General features: G+C 37.2%; 1 protein-coding gene across 1 annotated transcript in view; it reads left to right on the top strand.

Moving 5' to 3' along the window:
• Positions 1-154: 154 nt before the first annotated feature.
• CCDC14 (coiled-coil domain containing 14) overlaps positions 155-18,052 on the top strand; it is a 48,959-nt gene continuing 31,061 nt past the window's right edge. Inside the window, exons 1-9 of the mRNA XM_034659608.1 lie at positions 155-297; positions 7,434-7,489; positions 7,810-7,882; positions 8,112-8,181; positions 8,273-8,392; positions 9,436-9,672; positions 9,784-9,875; positions 10,971-11,469; positions 13,411-13,552. Of these exons, the coding sequence (XP_034515499.1) occupies positions 268-297; positions 7,434-7,489; positions 7,810-7,882; positions 8,112-8,181; positions 8,273-8,392; positions 9,436-9,672; positions 9,784-9,875; positions 10,971-11,469; positions 13,411-13,552 (1,319 nt within the window). The 5' untranslated portion in view covers positions 155-267. The remainder of the gene's footprint in view (positions 298-7,433; positions 7,490-7,809; positions 7,883-8,111; positions 8,182-8,272; positions 8,393-9,435; positions 9,673-9,783; positions 9,876-10,970; positions 11,470-13,410; positions 13,553-18,052) is intronic.

The following is an 18,052-nucleotide window of genomic DNA, read 5'->3' as shown; positions in this document are numbered from 1 at the left end:
CTGTGGCTTCTCCCACCCTCCCTGCCAGTGTGTGACGAGCCCACGGCTGGAAGAGGTCTATTGCGCACGCCCAGAGCGCTGCGCTGGGAGTGCTGGAGAGGCCTCGGCTGCACTCCCGAGACTATGAGGCGCGACGTTCGGCGGGCTCCTTCCCGGAAGCGGAAGCTTGGGGGGCGGGCCAAGGGGGGCCGGGAGTCCGCGGCGGTTAATTCCTTTTATCCGGCGGCTTTACTTCCCTCGGTCTGGGCTTCTCTGAGGCTGCGAGAGATGGTCAGGTCCGGATCTCGATCGGGCCAGGTGAGGGCTGCGGACCTGAGGCGTCCACCATGGGGGTAAAGAGGGATTGAGGGGGTTCTAGTGCCGGGAGAAGTGCAAAACTCTGAAAAAAAAGTAAAAACAAAGTGCGGCGGCATTCAAATGCTGAGAAAGGGGAGTTGGGGGGGACACCCAATCTTAACATCGTAACACAGCCGCTCTGCGCATAGATGTATATTCTGTTTTAATCGTAGTAGTCCTCCAGAGTTCTGGCTTTGGTGTAAGGCGCGGGTTCGAGTCCAGCCTCCGCCCTGGGTGGAGTGACTTACCCTCTCCAAGGCTCAGTACTGTGTCGCGTCAAATCCAGGTTCTCGGCTTTTCCACCTACTGCCGCTATTAGCTCGTCCTCCGTCACAATTGCTGGTATTTTACCACTAGTAAATACTAGTCTCCCAGTTAGTGCCTCCGCCTTCAGCCTTAGCCTTCTCAAATGCACGCCCCTCGTTGTAAACTAAATGATTCACTTTTCTGCTTAAAAAAAGACACGAGCACTTCGTTTTCAAGGAAAAATCTCAGTACTTTGGCCAGTCAACACAGGCATTTTTTGATCCCACCAGTGCATTCCTTACCAGATCCCGCCTCCATTCCAAAAGTATCTAGCACTGTTCACCTGTTTGTTCGGCAGTGTCCTGGATGCCCCATACCCCCTCATGCTTCCATGCCTTTGCACTTTCATTTCTCTCCTGCTTAGAATGCCCTTCTATTCCTGGTACCTCCACTCTCCATCGCCTCTTCAGCTCAAGGGTCACTTATAGAAGGCTTGCCTAGCATTCGTACATCCCCATTGTTGGGGCGCTCCTTACCGCCCCTTTTGTGCTCGGTGCTAACAACCGTAATCAAACTGCTTTTCAGGCTAGAGACGTTGCCAATCTGTCTACCTCACTACACAATTTATCTCTCTATCCTCAAGGCTTACGACAGCACGTGGCATATGGTAGATTTTTGGGTAATGAATCAACTATTTCTCACGGAGACTCACTACCTAGAGTGATCTTATTCCTCTTAAAATATATCCACCTCTCTTTTTTTAATCTCCATTTATCAACTCACCTGTGATGCTGTCTTCCCCATTAATGTGAGTTTTACACTTTTTTTTCAAGACCTGGCTCAAGACTTTCTTCATGAGTACTTCCTGACCATCCTCACCCTTATAGATCTTTCTCTTCTATTGAGCGAACTCAGAGTATGTGCAGTCAGAAGGGGTGGGTGGAGAAACATGGTCACCTACAGATTTAGATTCCAGTTCTGCCACTACTGTGGTAGTGATATTAAGCAAAGTACTTTTTACTTCTCTAAGTCTCCTTTCCCTTAGCTATAAAATAAGTGTAAATAGGTATCATTCTGCCTCAAAGAATTGGGGAGATTAAATGAGAACCTGGTAAAACATCTGTTTCACTCTTGGCATAAGTATGCAACACAATTTGGTCTTTTTTTTTTTTAAGATTATTTATTTATTTATTTGACCGAGAGAGAGAGAGAGAGAGAGAGAGAGAGAGAGAGAGAGAGAGAGAGAGACAGCCAGTGAGAGAGACAGCCAGTGAGAGAGGGAACACAAGCAGGGGGAGTGGGAGAGGAAGAGGCAGCCTTCCCAGCGGAGCAGGTAGCCCGATGTGGGGCTCGACCACGCCCCGAGGGGAAGGCAGACACTTAACGACTGAACCACCCAGGCGCCCCCAAAATTTGGTCCTCTTAAAAACAGTCTACAACCATCTTAACGATAAGAATAGCTAACATTTAGGTAGCACTCGTGTGACAGATTCTTTTCTTAAGTATTTTTACATAGTACACATAATTCATTTAATATAGTAGCCTTATGAGGTAGATACTATTATCTCTTCATTTTCTAGTTGAGGAAATTGAGGGATGAAGGGCTCAAATAATTTTCCTATAGTTACAAAACTCATTAACAGCAGGATTCAGACCCACAAAGCTGGTGCCAGAGTCCATTCTTTTAAACATTACACTATATTTAATCAGATGTATGACTTTGAACAAGCCTCCTTTCTGAAATTTAGGTTCCTACTTCACATAAATAATAAATCATGGGGTGTGGATTAAATGGAAATGGAAGACTTTGGGACACTCTAAATTGTTCTACAAATGTAATTTTATCTTGTGCTTGTTGGTAGGAGATAGAACTTGTAAGAAATGCTTATATTTTTCTCAAATAGCAAAGAAAAATAGTTTAAGGATAATACCCAGTGGAAGTAAATGTGAGATAAAGCAAAACGATTGTCTCATGCATTGTGATTTGGGGCACTCCTTTTGGAGAGTATTTTTATAATTTGTATCAAGGGCTATTAAATGGATAATGGCTTTTCACCAAATAAATAAGGTTTTAATCCTGACTATGAAAAGGCTTTTTTTTTTTTTTTTTGTATATCAGGAGGTTTATTTCAGGCTTCTTTTTCAGTTGTGAGAAATATGAAGCAAACCAAGGACATGTCATTTTACTTCCACTCAAGGAAATACTATACAACCATTTAAAAAAATTTGAAAGTATGCTAATATGGAAACATTTAAAAATAAAATCATAAGATTTACTTTTTTGTAGCTAGCTGGTCATTATGGCTAAGTAAATAATTCATATGAAAAAAGACTGGAAGTCCCAGTAGCAATATCTATTGCCTAGGTCTTGGTTTCTAAATATCATCACCCGCTAAAAGGAACCACGACTGCATGGGGGAATGGTCAACTCCACAGCTGAAGCAGGGAAATTATAAGATGAGCCTGGATACATCAAAACAAAAAGCATCTGCAGAGTAAAGGAAACAACAGAGTGAAGAGGCCACTTATGAAGTGGGGAGAAAAGATTTGTAAACCTTCTGTCTACTAAAGGGTTAATATCCAAAATATATCAGGAATTCCTACAACTCAATAGCAAAAAAACAACCTGATTAAAAAATGAGCAAAGGATTTGAATAGACATTTCTTCAAAGAAGATGTATAAAAGGGCAGTAAGCACATGTGTTCAACATTACTAGTCATTAGGGAAATGCAAATCAAAACCACAATAAGATAACACCTCACACCTTTTAGGATGGCAATTCTCATTGGCAAGGATATGGAGAAATTGGAACCCTTAAAAACTGTTGGTGAAAATGTAAAATGGTGCAGCTGCTATAAAAAATAGCATGACAGGGGCGCCTGGGTGGCACAGCGGTTAAGCATCTGCCTTCGGCTCAGGGCGTGATCCCGGCGTTATGGGATCGAGCCCCACATCAGGCTCCTCCGCTAGGAGCCTGCTTCTTCCTCTCCCACTCTCCCTGCTTGTGTTCCCTCTCTCGCTGGCTGTCTCTATCTCTGTCGAATAAATAAATAAAATCTTTAAAAAAAAAAATAGCATGACAGTTCCTCAAAAAGTTAAAAATAGACCTCTTATACGATCCAGAAATTCTACTCTGGGGTTTTTATACAAAAGAATACGATCTTAAAGAGATATTTGCTCTTCTGTGTTCACTGCAGCATTATTCACAGTAGCCAAGATTTGGAAGCAACCTAAGTGTCTATTGGTGGATGAATGGGTAAAAAAAACTGCTATATACACACAATGGAATATTATTCAGCCTTAAAAAAGAAAAAATCCTGCCATATGCAACATAGATGAACCTTGAGGATATTATGCTAAGTGAAATAAGCCAGTCAAAAGGACACAGATATTGCATTATTCCACTTACATAAGGAATCTAAGATAGTCACAATCATAGAAACAGAGAGCAGAATGGTAGATGCCAGAGACTGGAGGGAGGAAGGAATTGGGGAATTGCTATTCAGTGAATATAACGTTTCAGTTATTCAAGATAAGTTCTAGAGATCTGCTATACAACATCATGCCTGTAGTTAACTGGTGTTGTGCACTTAAAGATTTGTGAAGAAAGTAGATCTCATGTTAAGTGTTCTTACTAAATGAAAAACAAAACCAAAGGATGAGCCCAGAGCATCTTGTTACAGAAAGTAAGGATACTCAAAAAATAATGGGGACATGTTAAAATGATACAAGAGCCAGTTTGAAAAGACTACCATTGACAGAATCTGGGACAATTGGAGCATCAAAATACTTTAAGTAGTGATGATAATGGATCATAACCCATTGAATAAAATAGGGATCAATGAGTCCATACTAACAAACAACGAAGGAAAAGTGCTTACATAGGGTTGAATGCCAACTAATAAATGTAGAAGAAATGATGTAAATTAGACAAGTCACCATTTCACAAGTGGATTAAGGTAAGAATCATCATTGGATGCTCAAACTACTGGGAGAAAGTGTGATGAATAGGAAGTCTGCACGATCTCAAAGTATCTGCCCAGTAAATGCTTAATACAAAAGTAAAAAATAGTAAACCCTACAGTGAAAAATCTGGCAGACACCATCTTAAATAATCAAAGTTTACATCACCGGTAATGGGACAAACTGATGCCATGTCCATACTCATATTAAGCAGGACAACATCAAAAACCAGGGATGTACTGGATGGTGACTAACATAATATAATAAAAAAGCATTAAAAAAAAAAAAGACAAAACTTCCTTTTTGTGGTATTCCTGCCAAAAATGTACACCCTGAATCTAATCATGAGGGAAAATCAGACAAGTCTAAATGTCTGGAGGGACATTTTACAACATAACTGGCTTGTACTCTTTAAATATATGAAGGTTAAAAAGACAATGAGTGATAACTTGAGGAACTATTCCAGATCAAAGGAGGCTAAGAGGTGTGACAATTCAATGCAACATATGATCCTGTATTGCACATGGATCAGCATTTTTTAAAAATAAAGGACAGTATTGGAATAATCAGCAAAATGTCAATAAGGTCTATAGTTTATAATACAGTATCAGTGTTAATTTCCTGATTTTGGTAATTATACTGTGGTCATATAAGTGACCTTGTTCTTAGGAAATATTTAGGAATAAATATTTAATATCATACCTGAAACTTACCCTGAAATGGTTCAGAAGAACAATAATACTATTTGTATATATTTTTTGTGTTTTGTATATTGTGTTACTATGTATATTTTGAGAGAACATGGCAGATATAGTGAAGTATCAACAGTTGCGGAATCTGGGTAAAGAGTATACAGAAATTCTGTATCATCTGTATCAAAACAAAAAAAGTTTTGATGAACTTTATGGAGAAATGTCATGTAATCCTACAATTATGCCATATGTTTACCTCTGTATACTTTTTAAAAAATTTTTGAAATATTATAATTGTGGTAGTTGTTTTTGGACTTGGTCCAGAACATAGTAGCACCATGGTTTGGAATTTTATTATGATTCTGGCCAGAACACCAACCTACATATGTACCAAAGGGAAAGACCCTGAGGGTGTCATGCAGGGAGCAGCCAAGCAATGCTACATAGGGTCTTGTTTCCTACAATGTCGGTGCTCGTTTCTGGCCTTGTGATTCCCTCATATCTCAAATTATCTCAAGGAGAAGTATAACTCTATTAACCCAATTTTTAAAATGTGTTCTCAGCTGCATGTAACTCCAGGTAGTTTAATAGTTACTGCTCAAAGCTATCTTGGGATGAAATATGTAACATGTCAAGAAAAACCATAAATCTAACTGCAAACAGTGACTACTTCTAAAGGGTGAAACGAGGGAGTGAGTAGGGAATTTAACTTGTCTTTTAAAAATTATATTTTAAGGACATCTGGGTGGCTCAGTCGGCCAAGCGTTTGCCTTCGGCTCAGGTCATGATCCCAGGGTCCTGGCATGCTGCTCCCCCTGCTTATACTCTCGCGCTCTCTCTGGCAAATAAATAAATAAAATCTTTTTAAAAATTATATTTTAAATAGGGATTGTAGTTTTCTGTTATTAAGATATAAAAAGTTATACCATGGATAGTCTCCCTTCTTGCTCTGTCCCCCAGATTCTCATTTTCCCTCCCAAGAGGCAAACACAATGAACTTTTACTTGCCTAACTTTCAAGACATTGGATGCATGTTAAAGCAAGTCCATTTTTTTTCTTATACACAAATGTAGCCCACTTATTAAAATTGTTTTAAAAAAATATTGTTATATGAGTTTGAAAAGACAGAAAAGGGGATGTAGGTAAAGATCGGGCTGGTCTTGTCAGGCATTCCAAACAATGTGGATAAATAATAGAATCAGGGTTATGAACTCTGTGCTATGTGCTGAATTTTATGTTTTGAAGACTTGGAATGTACAAAATGTTCAGAGATTGAGTATAGTCCAAACTTACTATAGTAGATACTTCTGGTTAAAATAATATCTCAACTTCATTTTCAGTTTACACAGACTTAAGGAACAAATATATGTGCTGTTTGTTTGATATTTTATGTAGAACAAATTTATTAATAAGAGTTCAATTGTAGGGGCGCCTGGGTGGCAGNAGAATCAGGGTTATGAACTCTGTGCTATGTGCTGAATTTTATGTTTTGAAGACTTGGAATGTACAAAATGTTCAGAGATTGAGTATAGTCCAAACTTACTATAGTAGATACTTGGTTAAAATAATATCTCAACTTCATTTTCAGTTTACACAGACTTAAGGAACAAATATATGTGCTGTTTGTTTGATATTTTATGTAGAACAAACAATTTATTAATAAGAGTTCAATTGTAAATATGGATTTACAGGATATATCACATTTATAAAAAAATAATAACATGCTATTTACTTCAAATGGAATATTATTCAGCCTTAAAAAGGAAAGAAATTTTGACACGTGCTACAAGACATTAGTTGAAGTGAAATAAGCTAGTCACAAAAGGAAAAATACTGTCTGATTCCATTTCTGTGAGCTTCCTAGAGTAGTCAAATTCATAAAGACGAAATTAGGAGGGTGGTTGCCCGGGTCTGGGGGCAGGAGTCAGTGGGAAGTTAATGTTTAATTGGTAGAGAATTTCAGTTTGGCAAGATGAGAAGATTCTGGAAATGGGTGGTTGTGTTGGTTGCACAGTGTGAATATATTTAATGCCACGGAACTGTACGCTAAAAAAATGGCTACAATGGTAAATTTTGTCATGTTTTTCCCACAAAAAGAAAGGAAACAACATTTCAGGTTTTGTTAAGACAGCCTACTGAGAATATAATAGAACAATGTTTGTATATTTACTATAATATAATGCATTATATCATAGGTGTTATCTTCAGGAAAACACACTGGACCTGCTAAATTAACAAATGGAAAGAAAGGGTAAGTACTTAAAGAAGTTTACAACTTCAGAAAATCTCAAGAAACTTTTCAGGTCTTTGAGCTGCACTAAATTTTGCCTACCCCAGAAAACTGGACAGGTCTCTACCTTCACAAACTCTGGGGAGGAACCTTCCATATCTACTCATGTTGATCATTTTGGTGTTTAATAGTCCTTATAATCATTATAAAATCCTATATAAATCTATTTTATGGACAAGCTTTCTTATCCAACCTTTGCTGGGAAGAAAATGACTACTTAATATATTTTGGAAAAAAATTTTTGTAGTATTTGTGAAAATATTAATGAATTTGTTTTCTAGGACCCAGTTAAGAAAGATATCACGTTTTAATGCAGATTCTGGCTATAGTATCCATTCTGAATCAGAAAGTCAGGTAAGATTAAACTGAATAGATACAATATACACTATTTTAATTAACCTTCAGGTAAAAGCTAAGAAGTGGGAATAAAAATTCAGAGGTAAAGTATTGAAGGCTTTTCGCTTTAAAATGTTTTCTACCAATAATAAATTGCTTCTGAAAAAAGAAATTTTGAAACTACATAATTTTTTTTTTCACTGCACTAAAATTTTGTCTGCATTTCTAAATGACTTTCTCCTTACAGACTGAAACTGTACAAGGGCTTGATGGTTGTGCTTCTTTGCTGAGGGACATTTTGAGAAATGAAGATTCAGGTTTTATAATTTTTTAAATACCTCTTTGCTAATCACCTTTTCTCAAATAATTCTCTTAATGCAAATGAATTTTTGTTTTAATTATTAATAGGTTCAGAAATAGCATATTCAGAAAATAGATATAATCCCAGATCCTTAGAAGGCAAAAGATTTGGAGCTAAAAAGAAAGGACATGAAAAATATGTTCCTTTGGGAGTCCGGAAGGAAATTTGTGAGTATTTTTTCTCTTTTTTTGTTTAAATATGATCTTTGGGGCACCTGGCTGACTCAGTCAGTGGAGCGTGTGACTCTTGATTTTGGGGTTGTGAGTTCAAGCCCCATGTTGGGTGTAGAGATTACTTTAAAAATAAATAAAATCTTAAATATATATAATTTTTAATTCTGAGAGTTTTGAGAATTACTGGGAGTATGTAGTTGGTCTTTCATTTTACTACTATGTGGTTATTCAGGTGTGTATGTGTGTGCTCACGCTTTTCTTTCTCTATTACGCTTCTAAGTGCTGGGTAGTTACTTTGTTTACCATCACTTTCCCAAGAAGAAAGTAGAAAAAGTGACTGACTAGGTTTTGTAGAAGAAAAGGGTCAAACTCAGAATAACATTTAGGAGGTATATATAGAGTTATCTTTGTTCTCCTTGCCACTTAATTCCATAAATAACCACAGATGGGTTGTGTTTCATGTGCATACTTATAGATACTAATTATTTTAGATTCATTTTATGTGTATATATTATAAGTAGGTTTATTACTCAACTTTAAATGCCAGGTTAAGATTTTGTCTGAGGGCCCAATGTGTAGATTAAGTACACTTTTATTCTTGCTCTCAAAGCTCTGATTTTTTTTTTTTAATGGTCCAAGTATCAAAATTGCTACAGAGTATCCTGTCTCTCTTATTCTGTTTTCCCTTGAAAGAACGAACTGGACAACGAGCAAGGTAGAGTTCTACTGGATTTTGGAAATAACATCCTTAAAGCGGGGTCTTGTAATTGAAGGAGACATTTTACAAATACCATTTAATAGAGATTTTAAAGATGTAGTATAGATAATTTTTGACTGGAGAACATACACAATCCATTAACTACTTTTAAAAGAGAATTTGAGGTGATTTTCTTTAGGGGGTGATACTGGTAAAGCCCTCTACAAGGTATATGATAAATTGAGCTATTTCTGAGAGTCTTTTTCTTCCGTAATATTTTATGGTAAAAGTTTTTGAAGAATCATATTTCAAGAATTTGTTTTTCCTTCTTCTATATTAGTATCTTCAGATAATAAGAAACATATACCTAATGAAGCTTCTGCTGGAAGTGAGAGAGGCTCATCAGATATACCACAAAATTGGTCATTGCAAGATCATTATAGAATGTATTCACCCATAATATACCAAGCCCTCTGTGAGCATGTGCAGACTCAAATGTCACTGATGAATAACTCGGCTTCAAAGAACAACCCTAATGGTATTCCTACTGTACCTTGCCACACCATGTCTGATTCTGGTTAGTATGAATGTTATTTTAAAAAGCATGAATATAAACTCTAATTAAGTTGCCTACTTATTGTAAAAGCAGTATGAGATGTGATAACTTTTTCTCCCTCTTATCTTTTAGAGTCTCAGGCAACTCTACATTCTGGTGGTTTATCTACTTCCACCCCCGTCCATTTACTTCAGCATCCATCCTGCCCTCCAGTGGTTCATTCTGTGGGTACAGTTTATACATTATACGAGCAATTATTTACTTTGAGAAATCGTCACCTTAAAGGAGAAAAATTGAATTTACTGATTGTATCATAATGCCCTAAGATGTAAATATGAATTATTTTTTCAAATTATTTTTTACTAGAAAAGTTTTATCCATTCATTAAGGACAGTGGTTGCGGGGTGGGAGGGAAAGAGATCAGCAGAAAAAAGTAATCACCCATACCTACCACTTAAGCACATTTGCTATTAACATATTGATAGAGCGCTTGCCAATCATTTAATTCTCTGGTTTTATTTTATGGTTTTTATTTAAGTTTGCTTTATTTTAAAAGTATAGTCATAAGGGGGCCTGGTGGCTTAGTTGGTTAAGCGTCTGCCTTCAGCTTAGGTCATGATCCCAGGGTCCTGGGATGGAGCCCCACATCGTCTGGCTTCCTGCTAGTGGGGAGCCTGCTTCTCCCTCTCCCTCTGCAGCTCCCCCTGCCTGTGCTCTCTCTCTGTCAAATAAATAAACAAAATCTTTAAAAAAAATAATAAAAATATAGTCATAATTAAATTATACAGTTTTATATACTACCTTTTTTTACTTAGCATTTTATTGTAAACATGTTTCTCGATTAATATATACCTTTTGTAAATTTTTAATGTGTTAATACAGTGGATATACTGTAGTCCATGTAACTACTCCCCTACCGTAGGACATTTAAGTAACAGTTTTTTACTACCATAATGTTTCTGTAAACATGTTTGCGCAAAAGCTTTTTGTACATTTGAGCTTATCTTCTTGCAATGCAATTTCCCAAAGTGGAAGTTTGTTTTAGTCCCAAGTTGGATTGATTTTTGAAAAGCCTTTAAACCATGTGTGATATTTGCAAACAGTTTATTTTAGTCATGGCTTTATAATGTTTCCATCGTGCAGAGTGAGCTAATTAATAAGCTTTAAAAAACTAGAATGTTGTGCTCAAGGGAAATCCAGCTTACCTCACTGGTAAGCTATAACTCCATCCTGCAAGTTTATTGTATTTGAGTTTATTATACTTAATGCCTACAAGTCAGTGCTCACATTTTTGAAGGCTTGTTTTTTTCTCTCTGTAGGAGGTTCAGACTGATGGTGACAAGCAGTTTGCATCACAAAATAAAACAGTTTCTGTGAACTGTACTGATGTCCTACAGAATTCCTTCAGTACGGGTCTTGGAGTTCCATGTAGCCTGCCCAAAACCGACAAACCATCTATTCCATCATTCCAGCAGCTGGGTTTTGTTAATGGAATTCTGCCACAGCAAGGAGTTCCTAAGGAGCCAGACCTACTAAAGTGTTTTCAAACATACATGAATCTGTTGCATTTTTATCCGGACAGTCAGACACACCAAAGCCCCACTCTGTTGCCGCCAGCTTTCCTGTCCAGTAATGAAGACAAATGTGCCAAAGAACAATTTGGAGAAGTCACAAGTGAAGGGAAGGATTTAAACATACACATGAGAGATTCAAGAATGAAGGATGTGCAGAAGGCAAAAAATGTGAACCAGAGTGCCGACAAAGCCAGAACTCTAAAGTATTTGTTGGGAGAGCTCAAGGCCCTGCTAGCAGAGCAAGGTATATGAGCACTTTTAAAATAATTTTCTGTAGCGTGGTGTTAATGCTAGATAGCAATGTCATAGTATTTAGTCATCATTTATATTTAGAATCGTCAACATGGAGTTTGTGGTATTTTCCACAGAAATGTCTTGAGCTAGTAAGGAAGTGAGTTCTGCCTATTTTGTTACTTTCTAGGTTTTGATCCCTCTTGTTTCCTGTGGATTTGAAATGTATGAGAGAGTATCAAACAGTCTTTTACTTGCAAGTGTGTATTCATTCTACTTGATTCAAAAGGGCCTTGAGAAGATTCAATCAAAGAGAATTTATAGCCATAAACTTATAGGGGTTAGAAGAGCCCTAAAGGTGATTAACTCCCTTAAATGGAGTGGTAATTTTTGCTATTTTAAAAAAATGAGATTTTCTTCCCATCATTTCTTTAATAACCAGTTGTTACAAGATTTAACAAATCTGACTTTGAGAAGTAATCCAGACCTTTTAATGCCATTTGCAGTTTACTTTTGGGTTTTTTTAAATTAAGAAAAATGTCTAAGGTGGAGTTATGAGATATTTGAGCCAAGTTGTATTCATTTGTTTTCATTATGTGTATATGCTAATAGCTTTCACTTGGAGTGAGTTACAGATTTGTCATCTTAGAAACCACAATAATTGATTGTGGAAGCACTGACTGAATAACTAATATTTGCAGACTTACAAAAAGAAATTCCAAATCTTAAAATGTGTTACAGGAACATAGCACTATTAATCTGAAGGTTTAATATATTAAAATCTCTGTGTTTTCAGACCTTCAATTTATTACTATTCTCTTAACCAAATACTTAATCATAAGAACAATAATAATAAGAGTAACAATATTGTCATTTATTGAGTATTTACCATGTGTCCAGCACTGTGCTGAGTGTTTATATGCATTATCTCATTTAATCTTCACAACAATCTGATGAGACATTGTTATCTCCATTTAACTATCGAAAATCTGGGCTTCAGGAAGTTGAGTAATTTGACTAAAGTTCCACTGCTAGAAAATGCTGGAGCCCAGATCTCTACCTCCAGCGCCTATGAGCAAAACCACTCTACAAAGGATTGGTAGGGAACTTCTCAATAGTTGGTCACAGATGTTTACTGTGTACATGTACTTTATTTACATCAGGGTGTTAAAATACCCATGGGATTGAGTAAAGTTTTATAATTTAGAATATACTTTCTACCTCTTTTGGATATGAGAAAGTAAATATTATAATAATTAAATGTTTTCAGTCCACAGAAAATTTGAATGGAAATGAAGGGGCAAATATAAAAGGACAAAAGATCTAAAATCCACCTTCTCCCTGTGTCTGTTTGCTACCTCCCAAACCATCCACTCCCCGCAAAAAAATAGCAAAAATGGTACTGCTTTTGATGTGGACACCAAATGAGGTGTGGCTGGTTGTTTTAAATCTATTTTATAAAATTAAATAATAAAATCTTATCAGAGTAGATCCTCCCTCAATATTTTACCAAATTGAATCACCTAAAGTGAATTATTTACTTATGCCAGGATCAAAGGATGTGTTGTAAATGTTATTACTGTAATCAATTATAGGAAACCCTTCAGCAGTGATAGGAGTCCAATAGTCCTTTGGGAATGCAAGCTAGGAGACATATCAGCTATCTTCCTACTAGACTCTTTAACTGAAAAAAATCACTAATAATCCTATGATAGAAGATTAATCTTTAGTTTGCTGAATTTAGTTTCTTTAGAATTTTTTTGAATAAGCAAATGCAGGCAGCAGGAAAGAGGAAAATAGGATTTATACATTACATTTATGAGTAATTAAGTTGTTTGTTTATAGCAAATAAGTATATATCTGGAGAATTTTCTTTTTTAGTAATACACATGAATAATCTTATCCAAAAACAATTTACAGTATTGTTATTACTTATTTCTTCTCCCTTTCATAGAGGATTCAGAAATCCAGAGGTTGATTGCAGAATTGGAGGCGTGTATACCTCTGCTTCCAGCAATAAGTGGAAACACAAATATTCAAGTTGAGATAGCACTGGCCATGCAACCACTAAGAAGTGAAAATGCTCAGTTACGCAGGTATGAATCGTTCTTTGAATATTTTTGTCATATGCAAAGATGTCCCGTGGCCAGAACAAAGGTGCCAAATGAGCTATCTAGGACTCCGTAAGAAAAATAGATTTACTGTTTCACTGCGTTTCTACTTTTACTTCTCCATTTCTAAACATTGCCAGCATTCTCTAACTCTTCTTCTGTTACTTCTGCTCGCTAGTACATATTTTCTCCCACTTCCTTTGCCTCCATTGTCACTGGTTGGTAGGATATAGAGAGGAAAATGAAGTTCCCCAGGGCATTTGTCAGACTAGTCTGGGTTGTCCTGCAGCAACAAACTCCAGAATCTCAGTGGCATAGCACGGCCAAAGTTTCTTTCTCCCTCATGCCAACACCAATGTGGGTCGGCAAAGACCCTCTTTCATCCTATGATTCAGGGTTTAGGTTCCCTCCATCTCATGAGGCCGCTGTCTCATACGACGTTTTTCAGGGAAAAGATCTGGCAGACCAACTCTACACACCCTAGCCCAGAAGTGATAGTCTCGCTTCTACTTCTGTTTTGTAGGCTAAAATGAGGCATATGGCCCTGCCTAATGTAAAGATTTGGGGCATAAAATTTTCCCATACTGCCCATACAGTCTGGGACGAAAGGAGAACCCGACGGGGTGAGCACCAGTAGCCCCACCACACTCAGACATAAAAAAAACTCATTTAAATTCTTAGATATTTTTTCTTTTGGCTATTTGAACTTATGTAGGAAGTCACATATTATTAGCAGTGTCCTAACTTTGAATGTTTCAGTGATGGCCACCAAGGCTGCTACCGTAGGTGTGTACTTTGCAGAGAATGAGAATACTGTGCCGGTGCTTCTGCGGCCCTGCGGTGTGCGTGCGCCCTGAGGGGGTATTATGGTTACATGAGCTGAGTACCAGATAGGAACTGCAAGGACCTACACAAACATTATCAAGAAATTAGAAAGCAATCAAATAGCATTCCTGGTTGGAGAGGAGCTCAAATTTATAGATCTGGAGACTGCAAAGGCATGACACCTAGTGAGATTTACTTGCTTAGGATTATTTCTCTAAAGGTCATTAGTCTCTAAGATACTATGATATAAGATGGGATTGCTGGGTTTAAATTCTAATAATACTGTCTTCTGTTCTGACTTATAATAGTAAGTTTTTCAAAATAAAAAACAAGTATGAATATATAATAGTAATGGTAACAGCTAATACTACTACTAACATTTATTGAATGTTTCTAATGTGCCAGCCTATGTCCTTTATATATGTCATTTCTTTAAATTCTCAGAATGGCTCCATGAGGTAGGCATTATGTTATTCTCATTTACAGAGGAGGAAGCCAAGGCACAGAGAGGTTATGTAACTTGTCCAAAGTCACATATATAAAAAGATTCAAACTGGGTAGTTTGATTTTAGAGAACAAATTATCTTAATTTCTACATTCTGCATTGCTTCTGCTAGGAAATAGAACCTAACTTATTAATACTTCAGGACTTCAATATTTAAGTGTATTTTGTGGACTAGCAAACTGTATACTGTAAGCTCTTTGAAAAAAGCATTGTTTTTTGCGGCACCTGGGTGGCTCAGTCGTTAAGCGTCTGCCTTCGGCTCAGGGCGTGATCCCAGCATTCTGGGATCGAGCCCCGCATCAGGCTCCTCCACTGGGAGCCTGCTTCTTCCTCTCCCACTCTCCCTGCTTGTGTTCCCTCTCTCGCTGGCTGTCTCTCTCTCTGTCAAATAAATAAATAAAATCTTTAAAAAAAAAAAAAAAAAGAAAGAAAGAAAAACATGTTTTTGAAGCTATGACTGTCAGCTAATTGGTTTCTTTAAATAAGAACTTAGTCTCAGAATATTATCTATTTTAACATGTGCCCATGGGGAATATCAGTGGTTCTTGTTTACGTCCCTTCTTTAGAACATTTTAGAATTGTTTTGGGAGCTAATTTATAAGCCACTTAAGAAAATGAGACTTACTACTTTATTGGTCCACAGCTTGTTTTTAATTTTTTAAAAAGGTATTAGTTTGATGTTTAACCTTATTCTTCAGACTTGGCACCAGATCTTTTTGGCTCTATGTCCTTAGAGGACAAAGATATTATATAGCATGCTATTCCCACTGTTTACTTGACCTTCTAAAAATGAAATGTTTGAAAAACAAAGAATTGGTCAATTTGTCTTTTTAGTAGAATAAGTTTCCAGCAGAGGGGTAGGAATTTTTGTCCCTCTTTGGTAACTGAATTTAGAAAGAATCATCTATAATTTCCATTACAAATGAAAGTTGGAGTACATAGGGTCATTCAGAAGTGTTTTTCAGCATTTTCAATCAGAAAAGTTTTTTTTCCTCTTTGGACATTTAGAAACTATGTGTTTCTGTTTAGCCAGGAAAGCGATCTTTCAGGACTTTCGTGGAGTTTATTGCCATCTTGTGGCTTAAAAAAAATAGCCAGGTGCAATGTTTCTATGGCATTTGGACATTTTTGGCATTTTTGGGCTGCACAGTTTTTATTTGGGACTTCTGATAAAAGGCTTAACATTTAGCCTTCCTGGTCCCTACCCATGAAATGTCTGTAGTGCCCCATTTGTTGTGACCACCAAAAGCCCTGGCACATGCCCAAATTTTCCTGCATGAGGGCTGGGAGGGGACTTCTTCCAGTTAAGAACCATTGCGCTAGAGAGTTCCATAATATTTATAGGGCAAGTTAGAATTCATGACCACTTCCTGACTATAGACTCAAATATGAGACCATTATGTACTCACAGAACAAAAAAATGAAATAGGAGTGAGAGGGAGGAGCCAGGGGTGGCATTCAGTTTTTTGGCTTGATCATTTGACAGATGGTAACATAATTCTCCCAGATGGAAGCTACTAAAGGAAGAATATATTGTTTATTTGTTTATTTCATGTTACTTTTGAGATAGAAGATGTAGGAGAGCCAGTGAGTTAAGATTTAGACATGCCAAATTTGTCATTGAGACCATCTGGAGATCTATATGGTGTAAGTGGAGCACAGAACAAGACCCAGGATAGAAATCCAGACTTGGAAGTTATTCACTAAACACATTTTTATTGAGCTTTTACTATAGATTTGGCACTGTTGTAGGCACTAGAGACAATGGTGATTAAAAACAAGTGATTTATTATCAGCTCGTGAGTGGTAAATTCACCAGGAAGGTATAGAGTGTGAAACCCAGCCAAGGGAGAAGTGCTGGGAAATAACAGCTTTTTAAGGAAAGAACATGGGAGCAGGAAGCTGTGAAAGAAACCCAAGAAGGAGCAGTAAGGAAGTGGCAGCAAAACCAGGAGAAAGACATGTCACAAAAACCATGGGAAGAGGGGCGCCTGGGTGGCTCAGTCGTTAAGTGTCTTCCTTTGGCTCAGGGCCTGATCCCAGGGTCCTGGGATCCAGCCCCGCATTGGGCTCCCTGCTACGCTGGGAGCCTGCTTCTTCCTCTCCCACTCCCCCTGCTTGTGTTCCCTCTCTCACTGGCTGTCTCTCTCTCTGTCAAATAAATAAATCTTTAAAAAGAAAAAAAACATGGGAAGAAGGAATGTATAGGAGAGATCTTTGCATAGCATTCAGAATAAACAAACTGACAAAAGAGATAAAAGGGGTCAAGAATAAACATCACGAGATGAATTGCTCGAAGAAAACTCAAGAATATTTGAAACAGTATTCCGTATTTCAAGGAAATTAAAGATAATAGGTTCCTTCTTAGAGCCAGGAAAAGAGAGAATGCTTAAAGGAGAAAAGACAGGAAAGGAGAAGAAAAGTGAATTAAATGAGCTCAGGAAAATAAAAGCAAAACATCTTACAAAAATGAAAACGGGCACCTGGGTGGCACAGTCGTTAAGCGTCTGCCTTCGGCTCAGGGCGTGATCCCGGCGTTCTGGGATCGAGCCCTGCATCAGGCTCCTCCACTGGGAGCCTGCTTCTTCCTCTCCCACTCCCCCTGCTTGTGTTCCCTCTCTTGCTGGCTGTCTGTCAAATAAATAAATAAAATCTTTAAAAAAAAAAAATGAAAACAAACATGAAGTCGTCAGGTATTTTATATTCCATTAGGATACTTATTATATTTCATTAGAACCTAAGCAATATGAATGCTGATTTTGTTTTTTTGGAGGTTTTGCTTTTTTCCCTGAAATCTTTCTGTTACATTTGCTACTAAGTTCATAGTTCAGTGTCTCCTACCAACTTTAGCTTATTCCTCTTACCAAACCCTTTTAAAAAAATTTTTATTGATGTGATAAAATAGATATGATATTATATTTATCTTTTTAACCATTTTATAAGTATACTTTTGAGGGGCATTATATACTTTTACAATGCTGTGTTCCCATAACCTCTGTCTAGTCCCCAAAACTTTTTCATCCCCAGCATAAACTCTGTACCCATTAAACAGTAATTCCGTCTCTTCTTTCCCCTTAGCTTCTGGTAACGTCTGTTTTCTTTTCTGTCTGTGTACATTTGAGAAGGCTGAGAAGGCTAAATTTTTTTTTTTTTTA

The sequence above is a fragment of the Ailuropoda melanoleuca genome, chromosome 1 (genome assembly GCF_002007445.2).
Source record: "Ailuropoda melanoleuca isolate Jingjing chromosome 1, ASM200744v2, whole genome shotgun sequence".
NCBI lineage: Eukaryota > Metazoa > Chordata > Mammalia > Carnivora > Ursidae > Ailuropoda > Ailuropoda melanoleuca.
This window is presented reverse-complemented; position numbering and strand designations above follow the sequence as displayed.